This window comes from Candoia aspera, chromosome 1 (assembly GCF_035149785.1).
Source record: "Candoia aspera isolate rCanAsp1 chromosome 1, rCanAsp1.hap2, whole genome shotgun sequence".
NCBI classification, from domain to species: Eukaryota; Metazoa; Chordata; class Lepidosauria; order Squamata; family Boidae; genus Candoia; species Candoia aspera.
Genome location: NC_086153.1, coordinates 76,621,752 through 76,646,487, shown reverse-complemented (window position 1 = coordinate 76,646,487; position 24,736 = coordinate 76,621,752). Strand labels below are relative to the sequence as shown.

Genomic DNA, 24,736 nt, shown 5'->3' with positions numbered 1-24,736 from the left:
CATATTTAATACACAGACAGAGTAGAATTATGCGGAGGGGAGGCATATGGGACAGTGAACCCCATGGTTGAGTAGGGACTTGAACCTGCATTTCCCCAGACTGAAGTTACAACCTTAATCCCTAAACCATAAATCTCTCAGGGCAGGAATATATAGCTGTTTTTTTTTCAAGATCAAAAGGTTATATTGTTACCTACTTCCACCATTGTAGCTCTACATACATTCTCAAAGCTGTCAAACAGCACAGTGCAATCCACTAGCAGATTCCTCCTTAATTCCCTTTTATTGCTCCTTTCCTTCTTGAGAGTTGGAAGCAATTTGCTCTCTCAGTAAAGTGTCAGTTTGCTGCCTCAAACAAAAGAAGCACTTAACTACCTGATGCATTTCATGATAGATGATCCTTGGTGGTGTCTGGCAGCTCAGTGGATGTGGCCTCTTGCAAAAGAATGGTTTATGACACAAAGTTCATGTCTTCCATAGGCATTTGTTAATGAAATGGCTGCAAAAAATGCTACCTGAAATCTGACTGGCTCAGTGCTAGACATAGCAAAGGAATCCCTAATTCAGTTGAACAATGCATTTCCTAAACAACTTTTGTGGATTTTCAGATTCATGACTCCTGGCCCGAATTGGGAAGTTATGAAAGGTTTCTTGGGAACAGAGAGCCTTGAAGGATCAAACCCAAGTTTTATCTAGATCAACATTCTGCATCACACAATGGGCAGTTTAACCACTTTGCCATTTCACATGTTCAAAATTGTTTTAATGCATTGGCACCAATACTGATTACTCAAGTAATTCTGTCCGTGGTTCTAAGCCTGAGGCAGAGGCAGAGCCCCCATACTGATCTTTGGAGACTGATTGACATGGAAGAGACAAATGCACTGTCAGGGTTGAAGATATTTTGTCTTCTCCCTATCAGGCATATTCTTTCCTAGGCATTTCATTTCCTGATTTTCTCCTCCATAACTATCTCAATCTCCTCCCCTGTCCCAAAGCAAATGTCAATCTCTTTCTCTTCTTCCTCTCCCTGTTCCTCTCCCTCTCTCTAGAGCAGTGTTTCTTGGCTGGCTGGGAAATTCTGGGAGTTGAAGTCCACACATCTTCAAGTTGCCAAGGTTGAGAAACACTGCTCTAGAGACAGAGGCAAAAAAAGAGAGAGATCTGCCACCTGGATCCTCCATCTCCATTTCTATTGACAAGTGATTGCAGCAGCGGTTACATCTTCTCTTTTCCTGTCTCTCTTTTCACTTTTTTTTTTAAGTGGGAATCTTGCAGAGCAAGACGTCATTTGTGCTTGCCATTGTTAATTACCTCTTTGTTAGATTTATATCCAGCCTTTCCTCCAGACATATAGCACTCCCTCCTCCAATTTTTCCCCACAACAACCACCAGATTGGCCTGTGAGATAATCCATTTAATGGATTTCCATGACCCAGGATTCATTTGAACCTGGGTTCCCTCAGGTCTGGTTCAAAATTTTTACAATTGCTTCAGGTCCAGAGCAGGAGTTTACAACCTTTTTCCAGCATTGGATGCATCATGTGATTTTGTGAAATGTTGCAGAAATCTCAAAAACAAACACACAAACAAATTAATTCAAGAATTAAATGCACAAAATCAACCAAGAAGTCACACTAATAGAGATCTTCCAAGTGTAACTATATCACAAGATTTATTTATTTTTATTATTTCCTGCTGGAATTCAAGATGCTGGTTATCAACCTTCAAAACCCTACATGGCTCAGAACCTGGACACCTTTGGGATTGCCTACTCCAAGCAGTCTCTGCCCATCCAGTAAGATCTATCAGGGAGGGCATCCTTTGAATTTCTTTAAAGAAATGTTATCAGGGGCAATGAGGGTCAGCCTTCTCTGTTACTGACCCTTTCCTTTGGACAAGTGGCCCTCCTGTGATCAGACCTGCACCCACTGTGTTGGCATTTTAAAAAGCTGTCAAGACTTGGCTATTTCAGCTTGTCCTTGAGAGAATGTTGTTTGCAGTAGAGAATTATTTTTACTGAGTGATATTTCTCAGTGGGATGGAAATGGTGCTAATTTTACTACTTGTTTTGTATTGTTTCTACTGTTTATTGGTTTAATCTTTCTTGCTTATTGTATTTGAGGGTCTGCTCCTAAGAGTTGTTTACAGTTAAATAGCCGATAAGCCTCAGTGAATGGATGAATAGATGGCAGTCAAAGGATCTATGTAGGATTGTTGGGAGGCCAAGGAACCCATGGATATTGTGTTGTTGATATCTTGGTCCAGAGATATGTTGGACCAATAAAGATGGCAATATACCTAGAGCTTTATTATGCAGCACAGATGTTGAGAAAGGGGGAGAAAGGTATTAACCTTTGTCATACTTTCATTTGGGATAAAATTGGGCTCTAGAGGCCTCTATAAGCCCTACAAAGTAGTCAAACCAGGAAACTGGCTGCATGGGATGACTAGGACTTCATCAAGATAGGCTATAGTAACAGAATCTTGCAAATCTGTGTTTTTCCTTCCCTCCCCATCATACCCCAGAGAATCCCCCCTTTCTAATACTTTCCTACCCTCCTGGGCTTAATGTATGCTTCTTCTGCAGCTGTTGTTGTCCCAACAGTTTCTAGATGTCTTCTCCAAGGTCATTTCCATGGCTCCTTACACCTCAGACCAATGCCTACTAGTTCCTGTGACACTACCAGAAAGAGATAAAGGCAGTTGCAGGCCTGGACTTTTTTATGTTGCTTTAGGTCCTTAATATAAACCAATGTATTTTATATATGGACAACAATATGGAGTAAAGACACAGAGTGAAATCTCTTGACATGAAGCTCACTGGTTGATCTTAAGACAGGAATGTTATTTTGCTGTTCCAGTAAATGGCAACCTGTTAAATTTATGCATATATTTGGGCAGCTGAACCAAAACTTCATCTTTTTCCTGCTTTTTCAGGCAGAGTGGGAAAAATGTGAGGTACTGACTTAACTGCTCTAATGGTGTTGAAAATACTCAGACTTAAACACCTGAAAGAATTCAATCTCTATTGATTCCTTTTCAATAGAATTGATGTGCATAATTAAGTTTTATGAATGAACACATCCAGTGAGACTCTGGCCACAAAATTATATTACAACATCAACCCACTTCTAAGCAGAAGTTAGTTTAGGACTGTAGTTGATGCCTCCTAACTAGGAAAGCCTTTTCTGATTATGTGCCATCAAGTCATTGTTGACTCTTAGTGGCCACATAGACTTTCTCAATGGTGATCTGTCTCTAACCTGGTCCTTCAACTCTTCCAACAGTTCCCCCTTGCCACTGTAACTGATTTGAATTATCTGTGTAAATCAGCAATATTCTTTAAGCAACTTAAATAAGAAAAAGAATTCTGAAGGCTCATACTTCACCATACACACTCAAGAGGCACATCATGTTATTTCTTCTTATATCTTCAGTTCTGATTAAAGCAGCTTTTCTAACTTTTCATTATCAAAAATGCTACTCATCTCAAAGGGAATTACTTCCAAGATGTTTTCTTAATAATACAATTCTGAACTGTATTATTTAGAGCAGATTCCTGAATATGTGATTCATATCAAGGTGATATTGGTATCAGCTGATATTGATATTAGTAGCAATTCACATCAATGTCTAGGTGATGAGAGAGGTCAGTCTTAATTGAAAGTTTACAGGGTCATCACACTGTAAAGTTTGAGAACCTGTTTTATGGCCATTGTTGTGACCCAGTGGTTTTTTGTAATTTTTTGTTAAAATAATACAGTTTGGTAATTCCTGATGGGTTAACACAAAGTACTGTTGTCCAAACCATATGTTGCCAGATTTATGTAACACCCCTGCCTTAAGACATACTGTATATTCAATGAAGTCCACCTCATTAAAAACCATGTTGGCAAGAAGCTGAACTAAATTTGCCCCATATTTTCTCTCCTATTTCTAGTAATAGATCATGGATCATGAACCCGTGTTGAAGTGGCTGAAGATGACAACTTAATTTTCCAGCTCTTAGCCTCCGATGATGAGAATCAATTATTAAAATGACAACCTGTTCAACTTGTTCTTTCCTCTCATGGTGGAATGATGTCCAGGAGACCCATGAATTGGGCATCTTGTTAGATGTGTGAGGAAAAGTGAGGTTTTTTTACTTATGACACAAAAGAAATATAACCCAAAAGCAATAGGTCCTCTTCTCCAGCTTCACATAGTTGCTCTCATCATCCAGTACTCAACGGCATTTGATATTCAATGATAAACTTCTGCCTGGAGGTTTTATTATGACTACTAGCCAGTGATAGCTCTATCACTGGCTAGTAGTCATAATAAATGTATCTTCCATACATTTCTCCATCCATGGTCTGCTATCAGACACTTTTACTGAATATCCCTGGGCTTATGTGTTATTATACAAACTGCCTTTATCCAGTTTCTTTCCATTTGGTTAATGGGAAATATTTTATTCCCTCTAACTAACTGTGCATTTCTTTCTTTTAGGTAATAAAGTAGTGTATTGCAGGCTAAATAACCTCCATTATTTTAAACTTTCCTTGCATGGAAGATGCTTCAATTCCTTGATCATTCTGATTGATGTTTTCAACGTACTTTCCACCAAGCAGTTGTAGCCCAGCTAGGAAGCGAGGAAGAGGTGAGTTTAATTTGGGAATTGGTATGGGAGGAAAAGGCTAATTACTCTCTTCTTAGCAGCCCCACTTTGTGCAGTTTGGAGTTTACTAGAATTATTGCAGCTAAAATAAAAGAAAACTAACAACGTATTATGTTGCATAGTCTGCACTTTTACCTCTACTTGAATTTTATACCCTCTATAAAGAACATAATCTTTTTGGGTTTCCTGGCTTTGATTACAAATCTTCTCACAACTGTCCTACATATTGTTTTACAAAAAAAAATGTTCCTTGTAAGAAATAGATACTTTTATGAAAAAGGAAGAGCCTCAGCTTGCTCAAAGTATTGCTATAATCAGTGCTGTTGATCCTCAATGTGCTTACAAATAGGAATTGGGCATGCTGTCAAGCAAAGTACCAAGTTCTGGCACCATGGTTTATTCCCAGCTTTGATGCTGCCCTTGTGTTCCAAGTAGGGCCCATATGTTTTTGCTGAAAATAAAATGGGGCTTCTCTGTAGGTAAACCAGTGCTTTGTTTGAAAGTAGATCCCTTCCCCCAAAAAGTAAATATAAATGTTGATGGAACATCCTTGTGAAGGTTGAGTGTGAGGAGACAACTAGAGAGAGTGGTAAAGAGTCTTCTAGCATACTAGAGTTCTGTGGCTTATTAATGGCCAATTGCACCAATTCAATGAATGGATAAATCTCGCCCACTGCAGACATGGTGAGAAGTGCCTGTTAGGCACTTTTAAAATTCCAAATCCTTCCATAAATCAGAAAAAATTAGGGATATTAATCTAAAACTTATCACATGAGTTTGGGTACATTTGTCCATGCATTTTATTGGTGCATTATAAGAAAAATATTTGCTGCAGCACTGAAGCCAGCCATGGTCCTTCAGTGCAGTATCCAACTTTTAGTAATATTACTCCTCTAAAGAGAATACAAATGCCAGGAGTACATGTGGCTTTAGCAGTTGAGGGACCAGCTGTTATCACTCTGGTACCCCGCCATTCATTTCAAAACAGACACCTAGAAAAAGCTTGGTGCACTGAAGAAACTCTTAGCAGCCTCTTAACAAAATTAGGACAATCCTTCTTTTAAAGAAAGTGAGACAGCTTTTTACATTTGTAGATCATAACATTTATTGAGCCTGCAATAAATCCGAGCCGGTAATGTGCTGTGGCACAGCATTTGGAGTGCAGTTTACCCAGTCAAGAAGATGCAAACATCTCAGTATCAAAAGATGGCATTCTATAGTGTAGAACATCATTTAATCTTCTGAATGTAGAAATGGCCAAGAATCGTATCCAAGCCTTCCTCTGAGCCACGCACAACTCTCTGACCCCAGAAAACGGAAACAAATAGACAATTTTTTTACTGAGTAAGCAATGTTAAGTGATAATGATTATTACTGTTTATTTTCCCAGTCTGTATCTTGCCTTGCTGCCCATTAACATGGATGACTGTGGGGAAAGAGAAGATGAGAAGATGAGCTCTGTTGACAATGAATGGTCTTCCAAGAAAGATATTGCAATGCCGCCTTTGACAAGAAAGCCATCTTACACACACAAACACACCTGGCAACCTTGGGAACTCCCCCATGCATTATAGGCTATGCATTCTTACCTCAATTCATCAGGACTTGGATGAATGGGGCACATAATCTAAACACTTAGTAGCTATTAGAATGGGATGAAGTAGGGTGGGTATGAAGCCACAGAAGCACACTTACAGAACAGAAAAAGGAGATCAAGGACACAGTGTCACTTAGACAGGCATTAACAAATGCAAAAAAACCCCCAAACAAACCCAACAACCTTGACTTGAAACCTAGGATCCAAGAATCCTTTACAACACCAATCTTCCTTGGCTTTGCAAACAGGGACACAAGCAGCTGACCAAGCAGTCTCCCTCTCCTTTTAAACCATGGTCATCACTTTCAGGGAGGTAGGCTGGAATCTCCTAATCTTCTTCTTGAGAGCCTTTGATGCTTTGATGCGGCAGAGTTTGGGCACTGGTGGGAGAGGCTTGGCCAAGACTTGAGTGGCTGCTGCCTGCTTGCTGGTAGATGTGGGCCAGGCCATCTCATGCTCATGGATCTCGTCACCATAATCAAGAGTCAGGCTGCTGCTGCTGCTGCTGCTGCTGCTGCTACTGCCATCCTCTGAGTCACTGTCACTGGATTCACTGTCCCCAAAGCGGTTGGTTGTATAGTCACTAATTTCTCCTTCACTGGTCTCTGCAATGGTGGAGTGGAAGAGCGATGCACATTCAGCAGAATACTCTGAATGGTCGGACTCACTTTTGGCATAAGCCCCTGGATGAAGGGGGTGGCTTTTCTTTGACTCGGCCCTCATGGTTACAGTACGCAGAATCCCAGCTCTCCTTCCCTGCTGTTTTGGTGGTCCCAAGGCAAGGCTGCTGGAAAGGCTGGACACTTGGGCTTTTGCTGAGATCTCCACTGTGGATTGCCATTTGCGCTGCTTTTTCTTGGTGGTTGGGTCAGAATAAGCTGCTTCAAGAGAATACATGGCATTAGCAGATGCTCTGTAGAGTTCAGACCTGGACAGTGCTTGAGGGACCCCAAATGGCACAGGATACAGACTGGACTCTGAGCAAGATCTCCCGGTGCTTTCCCCTGCAAAAGTAGGCCTCCGAGCTAGATGCCTTCCCCTGAGCTGTCTCTGAGACAGACTCCACTCCAGAGGCAACTTGGCAGCAAGTTGGTGAACCCCACGCGGCTTTTCCACATAAAGCACCTGCCTCCCCGGCCTCAGCATCTTCTCACTATTCCTCCTCTTCATCTTCACAGACTTCATTTTAGAGTTAGCAAACCTGACCCGAACTTGATGGGACTCGGTTGGGACAAACTTGGGGTGAACCAACTCCTCCTGAGGCACGGACTCGTGATCGCCAGGCTTTATGGCTCTAGATTTCTTGTGAGATTTTTTAGCTGAAGCAACCCACATGTTTGGGAGGCTCAAGCTGGAATCCTCAACTCCAAACTGTGAGCTGGAAGAGCTGTGTTCCAGGCTGCTTTCCCCAGCTTCGGTCCCAGGAGATTCCCACACAGATGGCTTAGCAGGATAACAGCCATTCACAACTGGTGAAGACTCCATGTGAACCAGTGAACCTGTCTGCTCTATACTCACACAGTGCACTGTCTCCAGCTGTTTGGCACATTCCCCTTCAGGCATGTCCCTTGGCGGCTTCCCCTCGCCTTTATTGCAAGGCAGGGAGGTCCCCCGTTTTTCCAGCTGGCTGCTACTGCTGTTAATTTTCACTCCACCAGGGCTGGGGATAATAATGAGTCTCTGGAGCATTGTGAGTGGTTGGCTCTTTGCTGGACCCTTCTCACTGGGCTCCGCAAGATGGTTTCCCTTGCTGCGCGTCAGCTGCAACAGTTTGTTGATATAACCCCCTGGCCTGAGTTCCATAAGTGGCCGAGTCTTAATCAGGCTGGGCCCTGCGACATGAGGTGCACCTTTATTAGGTAAAGGGCGGCCCTCTGTTTCTGAGGGGACCCCTGCCAGGGAGAAAAGGGGACTCTGTAAAGCAACTGCGTGAAGGGGACTAGGGTAAGGATACACATCATTCCCACTTTTAGAGATCAAATTGCTTTGGTATTTGGGGTCCATGCAATAGAACTGGATTTCCCCTCCTGGACAAAGCTGAGGAAAGGCCTTGAGGTCAGTGATTTTTGGAAATCCGGCATCCACCATGCTGAGTCTTTCAAGGTCACCTGATGAAAAGACAGAATTCCAGAAAAGTTAACAGAAAGTAACACACAAGCCTGTCTTAGGTGTTTCCATCCCTTTAAGTGAGCATCATTACAGGACAATGACACAATGCTCCTTTTGATGTCAATGATCTTTGTAGGTGATACAGTTTTACAGTGCATTTCATGTAGAAGATTCCTCCTTAGGCATGAAGCTCATGCCTCTGTTTTCCAGAAGACATCCAAGCATGGATGCTCCTCATCTGCGACAAAGCCCATCTATTCAAGATGACTTGTGGAATTCATTAGACAATCCATCCCTGTCATGACTCCATTGCAGCACACATCAGTATGAACCTTCACAAACTAATGAAATGGAATAATACATTTGAATCATTTTAAATAAAAGTAACACCCTTCCCCAAACATCCATTATTCCACAGGAATAGTAATGATGGGATAAACCTTTATTCAAGTTGTACTAAGGGTTGGCTCATCTTTGCTGTGCATATTACGTATCTCTCAACACCAGAGGAATGTGCAAATGTCTGAAATGACTCAACCAAGTGTGAAGAAATGCTACAAAAGTTTTATACTGAGTTCGAACTCATCCCTGATCATGCCACAAGGCCAGGCCTGAGGCACCTCAGGTGGACCTGCCCAGTCACAGTCCAAGTCGGAGCAAATCTGAGTGGCTTTAGCTGCCAGATGGCAAATCTCATTAGAATTAACCCAGGCCAGCTGCTTTCTTGACTTTCCTTACACTCAAGACTGCAAAACTCAAATTCTATTCTGGCGTTACTCAAGTGGTGAAGGAGCCAACACAACAAAAAACTTCTATATTATATGAGTTAAATGCTTTAGCTGATACAGGAAGCATCCCCAGATAGCCCCATTTCATGGCAGTATTGCCCAATTTTGGAAGAAGTTTCTTGATATGGGCAGCAGCTGTATTATTTTTTTCACAGGGCAGGGTGGGTAAAAACTATACTGGAACTAATTAATTCCAGACTGCTCTAACCAAGTCAGTTGGAAGACTAAACTTAAAAAAACAGAGATCTCCTTTTCTGGCTATGCATCCTTTTTATTATTTTTTGCACTCAGCTCTAGTGAAACTGTGCCTTCAGGATTGTTTAGCTGCTTAGTGCAAACACTTTGAACTGAACAGCCCCTCCAACTTTTTTACTTCCTGCACAGTGCTGGAAGTTTAATGACCTCCAAAGTAGTTCAGACGAAATGAGATATTGCTCATCTCCAATAGGGACACACACCTCACCAATGCATGCCTCTTATCAGCAAGGAATCAGGTATTCTCCTTACATCTAGGACAGAATGTGCACCCTGTTTTTAAAATTCCTCTAGAGTGATTAAAGTTAGGTGTGTGGTTTCTTAAGTACAGGCACTATTTTCAAAAGCACCTGCTGTTTTCAAGTCATTGAGACAAAGGAGTCTTGGTGAAAAGCAGAATTTACTTCTTAGTACTCAGATGGGAGACCACCAGGAGATACAAGGGCACAGTGAGTGAGTCTGGGAGTAAAAACAAAAAAATCTGGAAAATGCAATGGCAAGTCATGTCCATAAAATCACCAGATTTAAGTTCAACTCGAAGTATACTGCTTTGATGAAATTGGCGTAAGATCGAGAACTGCATCTTATTTCATGATAGGAATACCACAGAACTATGTCAACAGTTTCCACTATCCAGTGTGGCTGCAAACTATGTTTATCATTTTTTTTTGGTGGGTAGGAGTACTGAAGTTCCAAGCCCGTTACCCAAACTGAAGGGCAGAGAGAAATTCAACGGGGCAATACACCACTGCTGTTTCAAGAGAGGCTAAAATAGTTAAAATAGTCTGCAGTATACAGTATAACTATTAAAGGCATAAACACCCTAACTGGATAAAAAGCATCCACACTACTGCTATGGGAAAGATAACTTTCCACATTGTCCAATCCCGGGCAGCTTCAGCAATGTCTACTTACTTCTTTAGAGTAAAAGACTAAATGACTACAGACTCAATACAAAGTAGATGAGATAGCAATAAACACTGTGACCGTGTGCCTTAGCATCTTCAGAAATAATATGAAGGCTAACAAGAAAGATACTTCCCTTTCTGATCAAGATCTAAAGCACCTGAGATACTTACCGGTGGAAACAGGCCTTGGTCTGGACCTGCTTGGAGTGCCTGAAACATCTAGGCAAGCTTTGCTTTGGCATCCATCACTGCTATGAGGTCCCTGCTGTTGGAACTGGCTGTGGACTGTGGTTTCATCTGCAGATTTGGGTCGGTAGTCAAATATGCTAAGATGGGTTCTGGAGAACTGAGAACTTGGTAACAAACTGGCATGGGAGGAGGAAATGGATTCACTGAAGACAGATGTGCAGGAATTAGACAGAGAGCAGGAACCGCCATCGCTCAGATCATAAAAACCTGAAGAATCAAAAAGAAATAGAAAGTATTTCCTGGTTTACAGAGAACAAATATACTGCATAGCAGGTTCAGTTGGAGGATCTCCTTCTCTTCCATTTCATAGATGAGGCAGTACTTTGAGAGAAAAAAACAGGTGCTTCCAGACAAAGCTTTTGCAATCCCTCATTCACAGAATTTTGAAGTGGCTATGTAGACATTCTCATCTCATACTTGTAAGCCTCCCAGGTTTTCTCACTGCTTCTGGCTTTTCTCATTAAAGATCTGTCCATGAGGGAAAGATTGAAGAGCTATATCTTTGTCTGGCAATGTCAAAATTTTTATAATGGGTGAACAAGTTTCGAGGGGAGCGCCAGCAGACTGAACAGCATTTTGAGCCTGTGCTTCAACATGGGTGGGACCAGGACCCATGGAAATAAATGAATTGGTGTGAAAGTCAAGTGAATGATACAGGTAAAGCACAGAAACTAGCTTTGTTTTATTTCAGTTGTATTAATTGTATTCAGTTAATGAACTGAAAAAGACAGTTCCCCATCCATGGAAGGATTTGCCTTTTCTATTTCCTCTCTATACTCATTTTAAGCAGAACATAATTGTTATCTGAATTATCCTTATCTTAAAATCAATGCCATTTATTTTACAGTTGTACTAAAGCCAATTCACATAGTACACATTTAAAACCACAGATCTCAAAAAGCAAAAGAACAGGTAAAGAAAGATTACTTGGATGACTGACCTCCTGGGTCAACCAAGCATAAAAGACCTTGCTATGATGGACCCTCTGGCTTTTTGTCTGGGATGTCAGGAAAAAGAAATGAAGAATAAAAGGACTGAAGGATGAAAAAGGCACAAGGCACAAGCCAAAGTAAAAGGGAAATGGATCAGACAGGAAGAGAAAACAGGAGATGGGTTGGGTGAAATTGGAAAGTTGGTTGATGGTGGGGAAGGTGGCAAGACAAAGCAGAAAGAAACAACAGTGGCATGAAGGTTGGTAGCTTCAAAGAGAATGAAGAAAAGACTGGATGGTGGAGAAGGCGATAGGACTAGGCTGAGAGATGTACCAATGGCAATTGGGAGGATTATGGATGTCCCTTAATACCAATGAAATTTAGCAACAACATTTGGGGTCCTATGGGGCTGTGGGTGACCAACCAGTAGGCTGCAGGTTGTGCACCTACATTTTAATAACTTATTATTAAATGTTAGTAGTCATTCCCCATGACTATCCATGTCCATGCTCCTCAGAACAAAATTAAAGCCCAAAAAACTGATTGACACACTCCATGTTTTATATCTTTCCCACTTCACATAAAAGCAGATGTTTGGTAAGAATCTCACTGAGTCAGTTCACACATCACCCACAGCTATCTAGTAAGAATACCCTCTTGTGCTGCATGACTTCTACAAGTTGCCTGCTGTCTCCCTCCTGGGTGGGTAGAGACAGTGAAATATCCATGATTTGCTTAATTTAGTTTAGCATGACTCAAGAATGCTTAACCATGGCTTTGTCCATCCAGAAGAAAAATAAAGCACAAAGCCATTTCTTTTTCAGTGTGCTTATTCTCAAACTTCTTCTGAACAAACGAACCCACAGTCAAACTACTTCAAGCTAAGTTAGGCTTAAAGAACCATGGAGGATTTATTAATGGGTCTCCTTCTGGGAAGGAACCAGAGGTCTCCTTAAGCCAGTATTTGCTCCTTAAGCCAGTATTTGCTGCTTAATCATAAGTATAAGGAAGGATGAGGTGCAGAGACAGTCACTGTGTTACTTCTAGCTGTGGTCAGGATGGAGATAACAAGTTCCTGGAAAGCAAGCAGACTACCTACGATGGGCAGATGATTCTCAAACATATGAAAAGTAGCCACAATTAAAAAAATAACAACACATAATAGACTGAGAAGGATGGTTAAACGTAATATTTATGGAAATTTTATTTCCTTTTATAACATTCAGCATACGTAGAAAAACCATGGGAATTGTAGTTCAACAGTCCTAAAGGGTACCAGATTGGAGAAGGCTGGTATTCATCAATGCAAAATATACAGAACAGAAATCCAGAGCACAGGATTCCACTTTTAGAAAGATGGTAGAATTCAAAGAAACAGAACACTAAAAACAGAAACTTAGAAGACAACCCAGCTTTGTGTATATATTGAAGTCAATTACCATCTCATCTCTCTTTCAATGTTTTTGTGCGGGGTTTATGACAAAAGTGGGATACTGTACCATTCTAAAGGAGGCATTTATTTATTTTTTATCAATCCATCTTTTTCATGTTCAAGTTGCAGCAAAGGGAGGGCAAGGGACACAATGGTGTTAACAGAAGTGGAAGGGTTTGGGTGAGTGAAGAGGTACAATGAGTGCCCAGCCCTTTGTGAAGGTCTCCTTTTGCCTTTTGTTTGGCTAAACACTGTGCCCCACAAAATGGTGACTTTTGTCACTTAATTGCAAGAGCACAATCAGCAGGGTCTCAGGGGCTGGAACAGGGAGCTAGAGAAACATATGCAGCCTGTTCCTTACCAATAACGTTCCTTTGTATGGATTATGTTTCGTGTTATTACTGCTTTATATCTACCACTGTAAAAAATAAAAATATTCGTAACAGAAGAAAAGGAGAAATCCCCCAATTACCTGAACTGGGCCTGCTATCACTATCAAGGTATTCAATGGAAGTTTTGCCAACATCCAACTTCAGTTCGCTGATCTGCTGGTCCAGCTGATCCAGGTGACTTTTCAGTCCCACATCTTGTCTCCTCAGCCGTGACTGTTCACAGGGGGAAAGGGAAGATGGTCAATTTCTGTTGGCTCTTCAGGACCAACTCAGTATTCCCATCTTCTAAGGTTAGACTGATCTTTGAAGAAATGGCACAGAGGCAGAACGAAAGAGGAAGACTAGTAGCTTCTAGTCACAACATGCTGGCTGGAGCCTATGAGAGCTTAAATTGATGAGCTTGATGGCAAAACTGAGTGTGCAAGGATCATACAAGTAATTCATATTAATAGATGTTGAAGTTCTGTCTGCAGCAACTCTACTTCTGTAGATCTTTGTGTCAATTAGTAAACCATTTCAGAAATTTAGGGACTTTGGGAACCACCTTGATGACAGACTGAATATCTGAAGCTAACAAGGGAGGCTGTTTAGGCTGGAGAGAGACAGTCTCAAAATCTTCAGTGTTATAAACCACACGGATACCAAAATATTCCTTTATCTGCCTCACTAAGCAATCTATTAATTCCATCCTTATGGATTATATGGCCTCTTCCTCATTCATGCACTTCAGTGTCCTTTCAACGGCTAAGAAAATGCAAAGGAAAGACTTTCACTGATTTCAAAAGGTCTGAGAAAGCCCATAAAGTTACTAATCCTAAATCCCTACAGTCAATGATACTTGCTTAATATATTTTAGATGAAAAGCTTCCATTATTGCCTTCCTTGAAAGATAAATCTGCTATGAGGCATAATTTTTTTTAGAAAATTTCCCTTCTCCAAAATAAAAAAGTTCCATTCAAATTGAGGAAAATCCTGGATTTACATTGAAAGAATTGCTTCCATTTTAACAAACATACTATCCAAAAGAGATTGCTGTTGATCGAACCAGGGAAAGAATACACCTTAGTTTGTCTATGAGGGTATGCGTGCTCACATAGTTCATAAGCCTAAATACATATACTAGCTTCTCAGTTCCCACTGTTGTAGGAGTAATGCCTGCTGGAAATGATTGGTAGTAAACTTGGAATTTTCAGACACTCCTATGCTTTTCACTCATGTGCAAAGCAGCAGTAACATGTGGAACAGCAGAGGATGGTTAGGAAGCACTTAATTTTAACTCCCCTTTTCCTCTCTAATTTACTACTCCACCCACCCCCCACCCCACTTTCCATATTTAGCCAGCAAATATTTCTTAGAAGCATAGCTGGGGGATCAAAAGCTTCAGAACTTTGCACTGATTCTTAACAGACTAAATCCCTACGCAAGCATCCAGACTGCTTAGATGTAGGCAACCATTGTGGAAATCCCTGCAGTCTCTTTCCTTCCTTAACTGGAGGTGGGCTCTGAAATGGGCTTCTGTTTAGGTCCACATGAATGACTGTAGAATACTTGCTGTGGCTTACCCCGATTATATGAGTAATAACCTCCATATAATCAGGGATTCTGATAAAAGCTGAGTTCTTAGTTGCAGAGGCCTGCACAGCAGAGTAAGTGTGTATTTAACAGGTTTTCACAGTCTGTGTAATGAATGCCTATTCTAAAACACTCTCAGACTCATGAGCAGGAATTCAAAGATATACTGAAGTCCCCCATGAAGTCCTCAAAATACTCAAGTTCAGGGGAGTCAGCCTCACTTAATTGAACACACCAGTCAGCAGCTCGACCCTTCAATGTAGTGGCAATGGCAGTTATCTTAGCCTCTTCGGAAGGGAAGTATGCTCCAAACTGCCTCAAGTAACTTTTAGCATTGGTTAGAAAGAAAGATAACTTGGTTGGATCCCCATCAAACTTGACAGAAAAGTCTCTCACCCCCACTCCTGTTGGAGCAGAATCGGCGGCTGCTTGAGTGGTTGGGCCCCAGGTTACAGTAGTTCTCCCTCTTCGGGGTGGGGACACTGGTGGTTGAGCTCTGCGGGGTGGAGATTCATCCCGGAGCCGTCTCTAGCCCTGCTCTGCCGGCGGTCCGGGTGGGAGGATGGGGGATGGTTGTGTGAAGCTGGGACCTCCGTCGTGCCTCCCCTGCCCCCCCAATGATAGAGACAGGTTTCTTAACATGTACTCCATCGATTCTATTTTGGCCTCCACCACTCTTAGCCTTTCAGGGGTTTGAGATTCCTCCCTCCCTTGCGTGTTAGGCTGTCTCTCCGTTGATACCGTGGTAGATTCCACGTCTGGGGTCAGCGGGAACCGATACTTCCAGGACGCCTGGGACGTCCCTGGCTGGGGTTCTCCCATTTCATCCCAGGTGATCAACTCTGCAGGTGATTCGCTGGGTGCCGGTTGCTCTGGTTCTCCCCCATCATCAGATTCCTCCACCTCAGGACTGGAACTCGAATCCTGCTGGAAATCTGAAGGTTCTGGGGTGAGGCTCAGTTCTCCGCTCTTGACCGTCGACTTGGGCATCAAGCTAGCCAGCTCCTCAAGTCCCCTGGTCATGAGCTTCGACTCAGCCATCATTAACTATTTTCCCTCACAAGAAACTGATCTTGGTAGGAGCTAACGGTACAACTTTGGTGATTCTCAGCTTTATGTAATGAATGCCTATTCTAAAACACTATCAGACTCATGAGCAGAAATTCAAAGATATCTGATTTATTAAAGAATAGTATGCAGGATCACAAAGAAAGCTGAGAATGATAAAAGTGCGCCAAATGCAAACTAAAAACCCTTGGTGCAAATGAGATCCCTCCCCCCGTAGAATCTTCTCAAGTTCACAATCCCAGGTGCTCCTAACGGCTTCTGATGGTCCGCGGGAAAAGTCCTTGAGCAGAGCACATAACCCAAACACATTCCATTGTAATGAACACAGATACAGAGCTTGGCACAAGGTTTCACAGCAGCTCCCTCCCAAACAGAAACGTGCGTCAGCGCCATGGCATGTGAAACATTACGATGTACAGTGCACATTGAAACAGTGAATATGACAGTCTGTTTTGCTAAGTTGAGCAGCAGGACCATCTTCCATGGGCCAGGTGCATTTGTTCAGCAAAAGCATTATCTCTGTGGACTCTTTGTTCAACAAGCAGTTACCAAAATGATTTATACCCCTATTAGCACTTGCATACTATTGTACAAGAGATGCAGTTCCCCAAGTTTCCTGCAGGCTCCTTTAGGAGACCTAGTCCAACAACTCTGACTGCATCAATTACAATACAATCCATTCAAATCCAAATCCAAATCCATAACCTTTATCACCAGCATTTCAACAAATACAATACAGTTTTGTGTCTGAGCACTGCTCTTCTGACATGCAGAGGAATGGAAAAGCTTTAGGCTTCTCTTTGTCTTACCAATTCAGGAAGTAACTGATTTTTTTTTTCATGGATGGAATTAATTGCTTCATGATTAATGTTTTGCCAGCCATTCCCTCCCTTTGTGGTTTCTGATTAATGGCAGAGAGGCCACAAAGCATTCACAGGACTCTCAGGTATCCAATGATAATTTATTGTACCAGGATCTGTTTGTAATTTTACAGCACTTTAACCAGTATAAGACAATTTACACTAGCCTTATAAACCCCTTCCTCTTTTCCAACTTCTCCTTCCATGAGGCCTGATGTGCTTCGTCATTGTTATTTTGGCTTCGTGCCTCTCATTCATTCCTGACTTTTATTTCTTGTGCTCAAACTGCTCACTTGAGACTTCAGTTTTTCCTCATGATCCCCAAATCAGTTTGCTCCAGTCAAGTATTGTAAAGACAGAGTGGCTTTGAGTACTTTACCTGATGCATCTGGCCATGAAAATGCTTTGGGATCCTTACAAGCAATGAAGAGTTGAAGCTAACATCAAAAGGATCAAACATGCACTGGGATTCCCATGAGAGTCCCATAAATCAGCTATACTGGAGTAACCACTTCCATCATGGTTACCAGCATAGCCTTTTGTTGTAGTGACTGGCGCTATCTGAGTTGCAGTCCAACATGCTTGGAAAGCGCTCTGTACTGAAAGCTTCTATAAGGCTTTTATTTTCTCCCAGGGTTGACTTCATTAGAGCTCTTTATGCTGTTAAGAGCTTGGGGTCTTCCAAGTTGCTAGCTCATCTCTGATTTTTCTGGAGGGGGGAAGATGCTATTGTTTCTTTAATATTGCCCGAGTGCTGACCCCCAGGGTATTCTACCACAAAGCACATGGGAGAGAGATATGCAAACAAAATCACAAGGAATACTTGAACAACATTATAAAAAACCATTCCCTGGTACGGTAGCCAAAATATCAATATATTTTTATTCATTTATAAAGCATCTCAAGGTATTAGGCACTGAGCAAAAGCTAAAAGCAACAGGCTTTTGTATGAAAGCATACAGTAGGACAAAGAGAAGACAGGCTAGGGATGCAAAGCAGAAATGTTGGGGACTAGATCAAAGCAGAAAGATTACTTGTAGCTTTAGTAACTGATTTTAAAAAGTATCAGCTGAGGCTTTGCCATTACAGACAAAAAACAAAACAGCAGACTATGAAAACTGTAATTTTGAAAAACCTTCCTTTGCTTAAAAAAAAATTAAGCTTCTTTTCTTAGAAATTCACAAATATTTCTGATACAGACAATCCAGCAAAGACTGAAGACATCTCACATTAGCATCATTTTACCTTTTTGGGAGCACGCATGGCCAACTCTTTCAGGGTTAGATGGAATTTCAGCAAGAATAACTTGTCTTTTCAGTGCTGTACAGTTTTCAAGCGCCTGCCAAAATCTACAGAGGCACAGGGATCTTAGTGCTGAAAGGCTGGCCATTGTGCTCTCACTGTTGCCCAGAGGGCAAACAGATTTAACTTCCCTTCCTGCTCTTCCTGAATATTGTCTGCTGTCTAGTAATCAGATTATTTCAGCTAAATTCCTATTTTTAACACCCTGTCTCCTAAGCAATGATATTGGCAAGTGTTAGGTAAGTTAGAGAGCTAGTCTGGTGTAATGGTAAAGGCACCAGGCTGGAAACTGGGAGACCATGAGTTCTAGTCCTGCCTTAGGCACAAAGCCAGCTGGGTGACTTGGGCCAGTTACTCTCTCTCAGCCCTACGAAGGAGGCAATGGCAAACCACTTCTGAAAAACCTTGCCAAGAAAACTGCAGGGACTTGTCCAGGCAGTCTCCGAGAATTGGACACAATTGAACGGATTAAAAAAAAAAGTAAATTTTACAACGGTGGGAATCCTGGATGGCCAAGCAGAGGCACTCAGTCCCTAATTACAATGTAGAAGATGTGGCGAAGGTTACCAATACAGATACCTTATTTAGCTGGATATATTCTCAAATATTTCACTCTTTAAACATAAGGAATGACTGCATCAAAGTAAAGACACAAATATTATGGTGAAACTAAATGCTTACTTGCACATATAGTGGGACTTGGTAACCATGTTTAGGAATGCAGACTTCATTTTATTGCCTTTATTCTTGTGGAAAAGTGGAGTGGAGACTAGACACACTTGAACTAGAAGGCAACGTGTAATTCTGTGCATATGTATCTAATAGTAAGTCTCTTCAAACTGAGTGTGACATGCTTCTAAGTAAATATGCATTTAGTAAAAGATCCCTGTTGAACTTTGGGGATCTCAGATGCCTTAAGCTATTAATACCTTTGATCAGGATATCTGAAGATTGGTTACGTTCAATATAATATCTTTTGATACATATAGAAACTTCTGCCTTCTAAACCTCTAAAGGAGAACTTCATGAACTCTTTTCCTTCAACCCCTTTCTCAGTTAACTGTCTGCTCAATCTTCATCAACTAACCATCTATTTTCAAATCTTATACACATGGCATGAATGAGTTATTATAGCCCAAAACACAGGTGTCAGATAGGGATGGAATGTTTTAGGTGGAGGTCATTGGGTGTTTCTATTAACCCATTGGCCTTGAGCAAGCAATAGATGCTTTAACTCATATTTTTGGGGGTGTTAAATAAAATAAAGTAGAGTCATTAGTTAATATTATCAATGACAGGTAATCAAAGGATTGGCAGTACACTTGTGCTGCCATTTTGACTCTAATCAAGATATGCTTGCTTCAAGGCTTCCCAAGTGGGATTTAAGCATCCCATGAAGGTTAAAGCCAATTTTCACTCCCTGATGCCTTCTGATAAGCTACTTACTTGTAGTGAATACCCTTTGCATGTGTCACACCTGATTGATAACTGATAACCATGTCTAACACCAATAAAGAGGGAGGGGTTGGGAAGACTTGAATTAGCTCAATGTTTACCGAAGTGTGTAATTGCCAGGATAGGAGAGATTAAAGTCTATAACATTCCAATTGAATTCTTCCTTCAGGAACACATTCCATATATGAAACAGGAAGAAACAACTGAAGCAGATGTTGCACAAATTCACTCCTTTACATCTAAGTCTGTGGAAACTGGGGAAGGGGGTGTTTCTCTTCCAAACTGCAGAGTAGAACCAACTAAAAGATCACAAAGAAATAGGTGAGCTTTAGAGTTCTTCAGAACTTGTAATCAGACTATTATGCAACAAACAAACCCTGAAAACTGCATATATGAGAGAAAGAAAAAAATGATGCGAAAGCTCAACATAAAATATGTTTTTTTCTGCAGGAGACAAGCACAGAAAAGTATGGTTTTAAGCAGGTATTCAGGCTGGCTTCTAAGTCAATAACTAACACATTGCATTACTGTTGTTTTTGTACTTTTTCTAATAGACCAGTGTTTCTCAACCTTGGCAGCTTTAAGATGTGTGGACTTCAACTCCCAGCATTCCCCAACCAGCTAACATGGGATCCTATTCCATCATGTAGTATATAGAGAGAGGGACACAGCATACACAGCTGAGAACCCAAAACAGTTCAGTAAACAAAGGCAGCTAGATTATATGGATAAATATAAGGCCACACCCCCTATTTGTGCACCTGTCTGAAAAACTAGTGGACTCTACCAACAGTGCAAAGCATTTAGCTCCACAGTCTCCGCTGTGCTAGCCCCAAACACTGCATATAATATATAAGAGTGTGAGCCAAACATACCTTATACTGCTTTGGCCATGAATTCATTAAGTGATCTTTCACTACCACTTCACGTTATCATATGGTGATGTTCATAATATTGAGCAAAATGATGCATGTGAAATGATATGAAACTCTACACTAAAATAATACACAAGTGCAGTTTATAAAACAAAACTCTGGAAATTGAACAATATTCCCAGCACTGCACTGGGAATATTGCACTGCACCCTAAATATACAAATGAAATTCCAGATAAGTAGACTTGATAAAAAAAAAAGAACTAGGAAATCTTACATGATCTTGTTTACCTGTTCAAAAGATCCAACAGCTGGGTGGGTTTGTTCTCATATTCTTGGTCTGACTCACTACTTTATTTGAAGCCAGCTAGGAACTTTGACACAAAGTGAATTTGATTGCTGACTGCTCTCCCAATAGTTCTAAATGTAACCCAAAACCTGCATGACAACACCTAGGGATAGACACTAATCCATTTAAGTTTGTGCCATTTCTCTGTTCCATCCCACCCTCTTCCCCTCTGCATGCTGTAACATCTCAGAGATCCAGGGATTCTGACAATTTACCCACAAATTTTTGAATGCTTAGTTGATATTAATCAAGGAATTGCCTGATTTTGATGATACAGCAGAGATATTTTAATCTGTCCTTTTCATGCTGCTGAAAATGGCTTTGTTTCAGAATAACCCAGTGTTCTCTTACGCGGAGAGTAAGTGACTTGATCAAGTCTCTCCAATAAAAGTCATGGTCCAAGGCTACTTTACATTTCTACAGGCTATGAAAGGCCACTCTTCTCTTTCACAGGATGAGCCTGTCACTTTAGAACTATCAGATGTGATTGACACCTCCCCCCTACCTTTATGCCCAAGCTGGCTGAATATGCTGGAGTTTATAATTTTGATCTATCTAAAGGCACCACACTGGAAAAAGCTGCCTGAGAAGTTCCACCCATGGTAAAATTAAGTTTAGATCACCCCAAATCCTTTTTTTCTATTTTAAAACTGTGCAGATTGTCACTGCATTGGAATACTGTGCAGCATCTTCAGGGAATCAGGGATAGTGAACAATCTCCAGCCAGTCTGTTAAAATGTGAGAGGATATTTTATATGTTTTTTTTTCAAAAAAGCAAAGGGTGACATTTGCATTTTAGCAGCTTGATAGTTGACTTCAGTATGTGAACTGCTTCCTAATTTTTCCAATTATCATAAGATGTCCTCTTCAAATACTTACGAGATACAAGAATATACATTAAAAAAAATTCTATCACAAAATAGGAACATCTCAGTTTGAAATCTTACTAGAAATGCATATACAAATATAGTTATATATAATTATTTTGTTAAGTAGGGAAAAAGGTATCTCCGTGAAAAAAGGTTGGTTGTTGTTCCTGTGCATAAAATACCTTTATTTTATTAATAAAATATATTTGCATGGAAAGGAAGGCAGATGATATATATGTGCATTTAAAACTCAGAATGTAAGCATGATCTGGAGTCAATCCAGAGGATTTTATGCACGAGAATAATTTAATCAGAATGGGGAATGGGAAAAGAGCTTCATATATTCTGTTTTACTCACAAATTATACTTGGGGTAACTAGAAAACAAGCAAACAAGTCCTCTGGAACCTCAAAACTAAAACTGTAATCTGAATTTTTAATGGCAACTTTATAGTTCAATTAAATGTATGGCTATGGAAGGAGAAATAAGAGACTTGGAACTGCCAAAACATCTCAGAAAGAGAGAGACTTTCAGCTCAGTCTCCTGCTTATTTCCTCAGAAATAACCCAATGAATCTTAATTCTCAGCAAGGCTATGACTCTACACAAGGTAACTTGGTATAAGCCCCAATCAGTTGTATCTACTTTTGAGTTAGCATTCATAGGATGATGCTTGCAATCATGTTTAGATTTCAGTGCTGCTAAGGCAATGGCATAAAATGAACAAAAACTCTCCCTTCCCACCTCACTTCAGCGCAAAGAACAGCCATTTCCCAAATATCCTTTTCTTGAAAGTTGTATCACAACATTCATATTCCATTTCAGTAGTGTCTTGACTGCTCAGATTGCGAACTTCTTTCCATTAAATACAGTAGGTCTTACTTGCAGGCAAATGCCCATAGGATTGCAGTCTGAAACTTTAAAAAAAAAAAAAAGACACCAAGTAATGGGTGGAGTAGATCAAAGGGGCAATTTAGCATCCAAGTCTACTTACCCATAAGTACTTTCTTACTGACATCAAGAGTCTGCAAGATCCAAGTCAAAACATGTAGCTAATGGAACCCTGTTACTACATAGATTCAGAGTTATTCCAATATTTTCTTGTTCAGAATTCACATTTGTGTTTTAAAATGAAGCAAACAGGAAGCATGTTGTTACGTATGGCAATCACATATATTGACTATGTTGCTATATATTTAATTGGAAATGTATAATATTTAAATTGCCTCTTAGATTGAGAAGAAAGATACAGGGACTGCTTCAGGGTTGTTATACGTCTGCAATTTTAAGAGATCAGTTTCTAATTTAAATAATGCTTCCTTATCATGCATTATTACACTGAACAATTTGAATATTCCTAACTTCAAATGCAGACATATATACCCCCTTTCTGAACGTGTGAGAACATACCCTGTTGTTCTTTTATAACATGTCTGAGAGCTTTCCTTTTTTAAAATGGTGTGTGTGTGTGTGTGTGTGTGTGTGTATGTATGTATGTATGTGTGTATATATGTGTGTATATATATATATATATATATATGTATATGTATATGTATATATATATATATATGTGTGTGTGTGTGTGTGTGTGTATATATATATATATATATATATATATGTATATATATATGAAACAGATAAAGCCTAAATTAGACGATCAGGACAAAGATTGTGCAACTGGGCAGAGCGAGACTGCAGGTAGGAAGGAAACTTGCTGCTGAGATACAGATACTTCGTGCAGGGCTGTTAACAAAACCTCCCTCAAAATCCGTCTGTTGAAACAAGAATGAATTATTTCTCCTCCTGTTCAGCCCAGAAATAATGCATTTGTTGAGGGCTAGATTAGCAGGGACTGGATCCTCCGGGGTGAGGATCTACTGTGCACAAAAACATCTCGCAGGGCAACAGACGGAATAGGGAGGGAGCCAGACAGCCAAGAGAAGCGAACAATGACCGACCACGACCCCCCGGTTTTCCCCCGGGCGTCTCTCCACCAAAGCTGCCCGGGTACAGAACCTGCGCCCTTCCGCGCAGAAAGCATCTGCTCGCCTCCTTGAACAGCCAGCCGGGCGCGCCTGCTCGTCCAGAATTGCAAAAGGCAGCGGAGCTGCGCTGGTCCTGGGCACGTCGCCTTCCTTCCCCACCCCGCTCGGGAGCCAAGGGCGTCCGTGACCCGGGAGCATCCGCCGCGCCTCCGCAGCGGGTCTCTTACCAGCTGCTCCTTCAGGGCGGTGAGGGTGGCTTCCAAGCGCTGCTCCTTGTTCTGCGCCTGACCCCCCTCGGCCGGGCGCTGCATGGCCAAAGCCCCGCTCACCAGCGCCCGCTGCTTTTCCCGCAGCACCTGGAGTTCCTGGAGGCCGGCCAGGGCGGCTTGCAGTCTCTCGCTGACCCTGCAGCGGTCCCAGCCGCCTAGCCGCTGCTGCTGCTGCCTCCCCAGGAGCATCTTTCCACGCCGCTCAAGCCAAGGCCATGCCAGGCAATGCCGGAGCCGGCTGCTGAAGGGTCAGGAGCGGCGCAAAGGCAGCGGGAGTGGCCTCGCGCTTCGCCTCCGCTAGACGGAATGGAGCGGAGGAGCGGCCACTGCGGCTGGGAGCGGGCGGAGGCAAGGCTGCGGCTCAACGCCCTCTCCGGCGCGGGGCAGCCCTGGGCCACCGCCGCGCCAAGGAGACAGAGAGCCGGCGAGGGCGAACCAACCGCGGCCCGCCTCATTCATTCCTCCCCCACCCCGCCGAGGAGTCCCCGCCCTCTCGTGGGGAAGGTTCAGCAAGAGGTCTGGCGATCCAGGGGAGAGCCACTTTCTCAGGACGGGCAGAAGTGGGGGTGACCGTGTCTGCCTCCGGGCAAACTCCCCTCCCACCTTCCTCCTTCCCTCCGGTGAAGTCAGGCTTCGATTTAAGAAATAGGCGCCAGAGACCCTGTTCCTCATAGGGCTTGCAGCTTCTTCAAGTGGGGCTCGGCTTTGGGTGACTACCTGGACGCATCCAAGCAGTTTTCTTTTTGCAGCAGCAAAGAAGTGTGTTTCCCTCTTTCGGGATGTTTTCAGCTTCCCAGTCCATCCTACAG

At 41.9% G+C, this 24,736-nt stretch overlaps 1 protein-coding gene across 1 annotated transcript; it reads right to left on the bottom strand.

The window, feature by feature from the left end:
• Positions 1-5,755: 5,755 nt before the first annotated feature.
• Positions 5,756-24,185, bottom strand: DACT2 (dishevelled binding antagonist of beta catenin 2). Its single transcript, XM_063307468.1, has 4 exons — positions 23,886-24,185; positions 13,406-13,538; positions 10,492-10,776; positions 5,756-8,368 (listed from the first exon to the last, which is right to left on the bottom strand). The coding sequence occupies exons 1-4, from the start codon at positions 24,114-24,116 to the stop codon at positions 6,546-6,548; spliced, it is 2,472 nt and encodes an 823-aa protein (XP_063163538.1). The 5' UTR covers positions 24,117-24,185; the 3' UTR covers positions 5,756-6,545.
• Between the last annotated feature and the right edge of the window lie 551 nt (positions 24,186-24,736).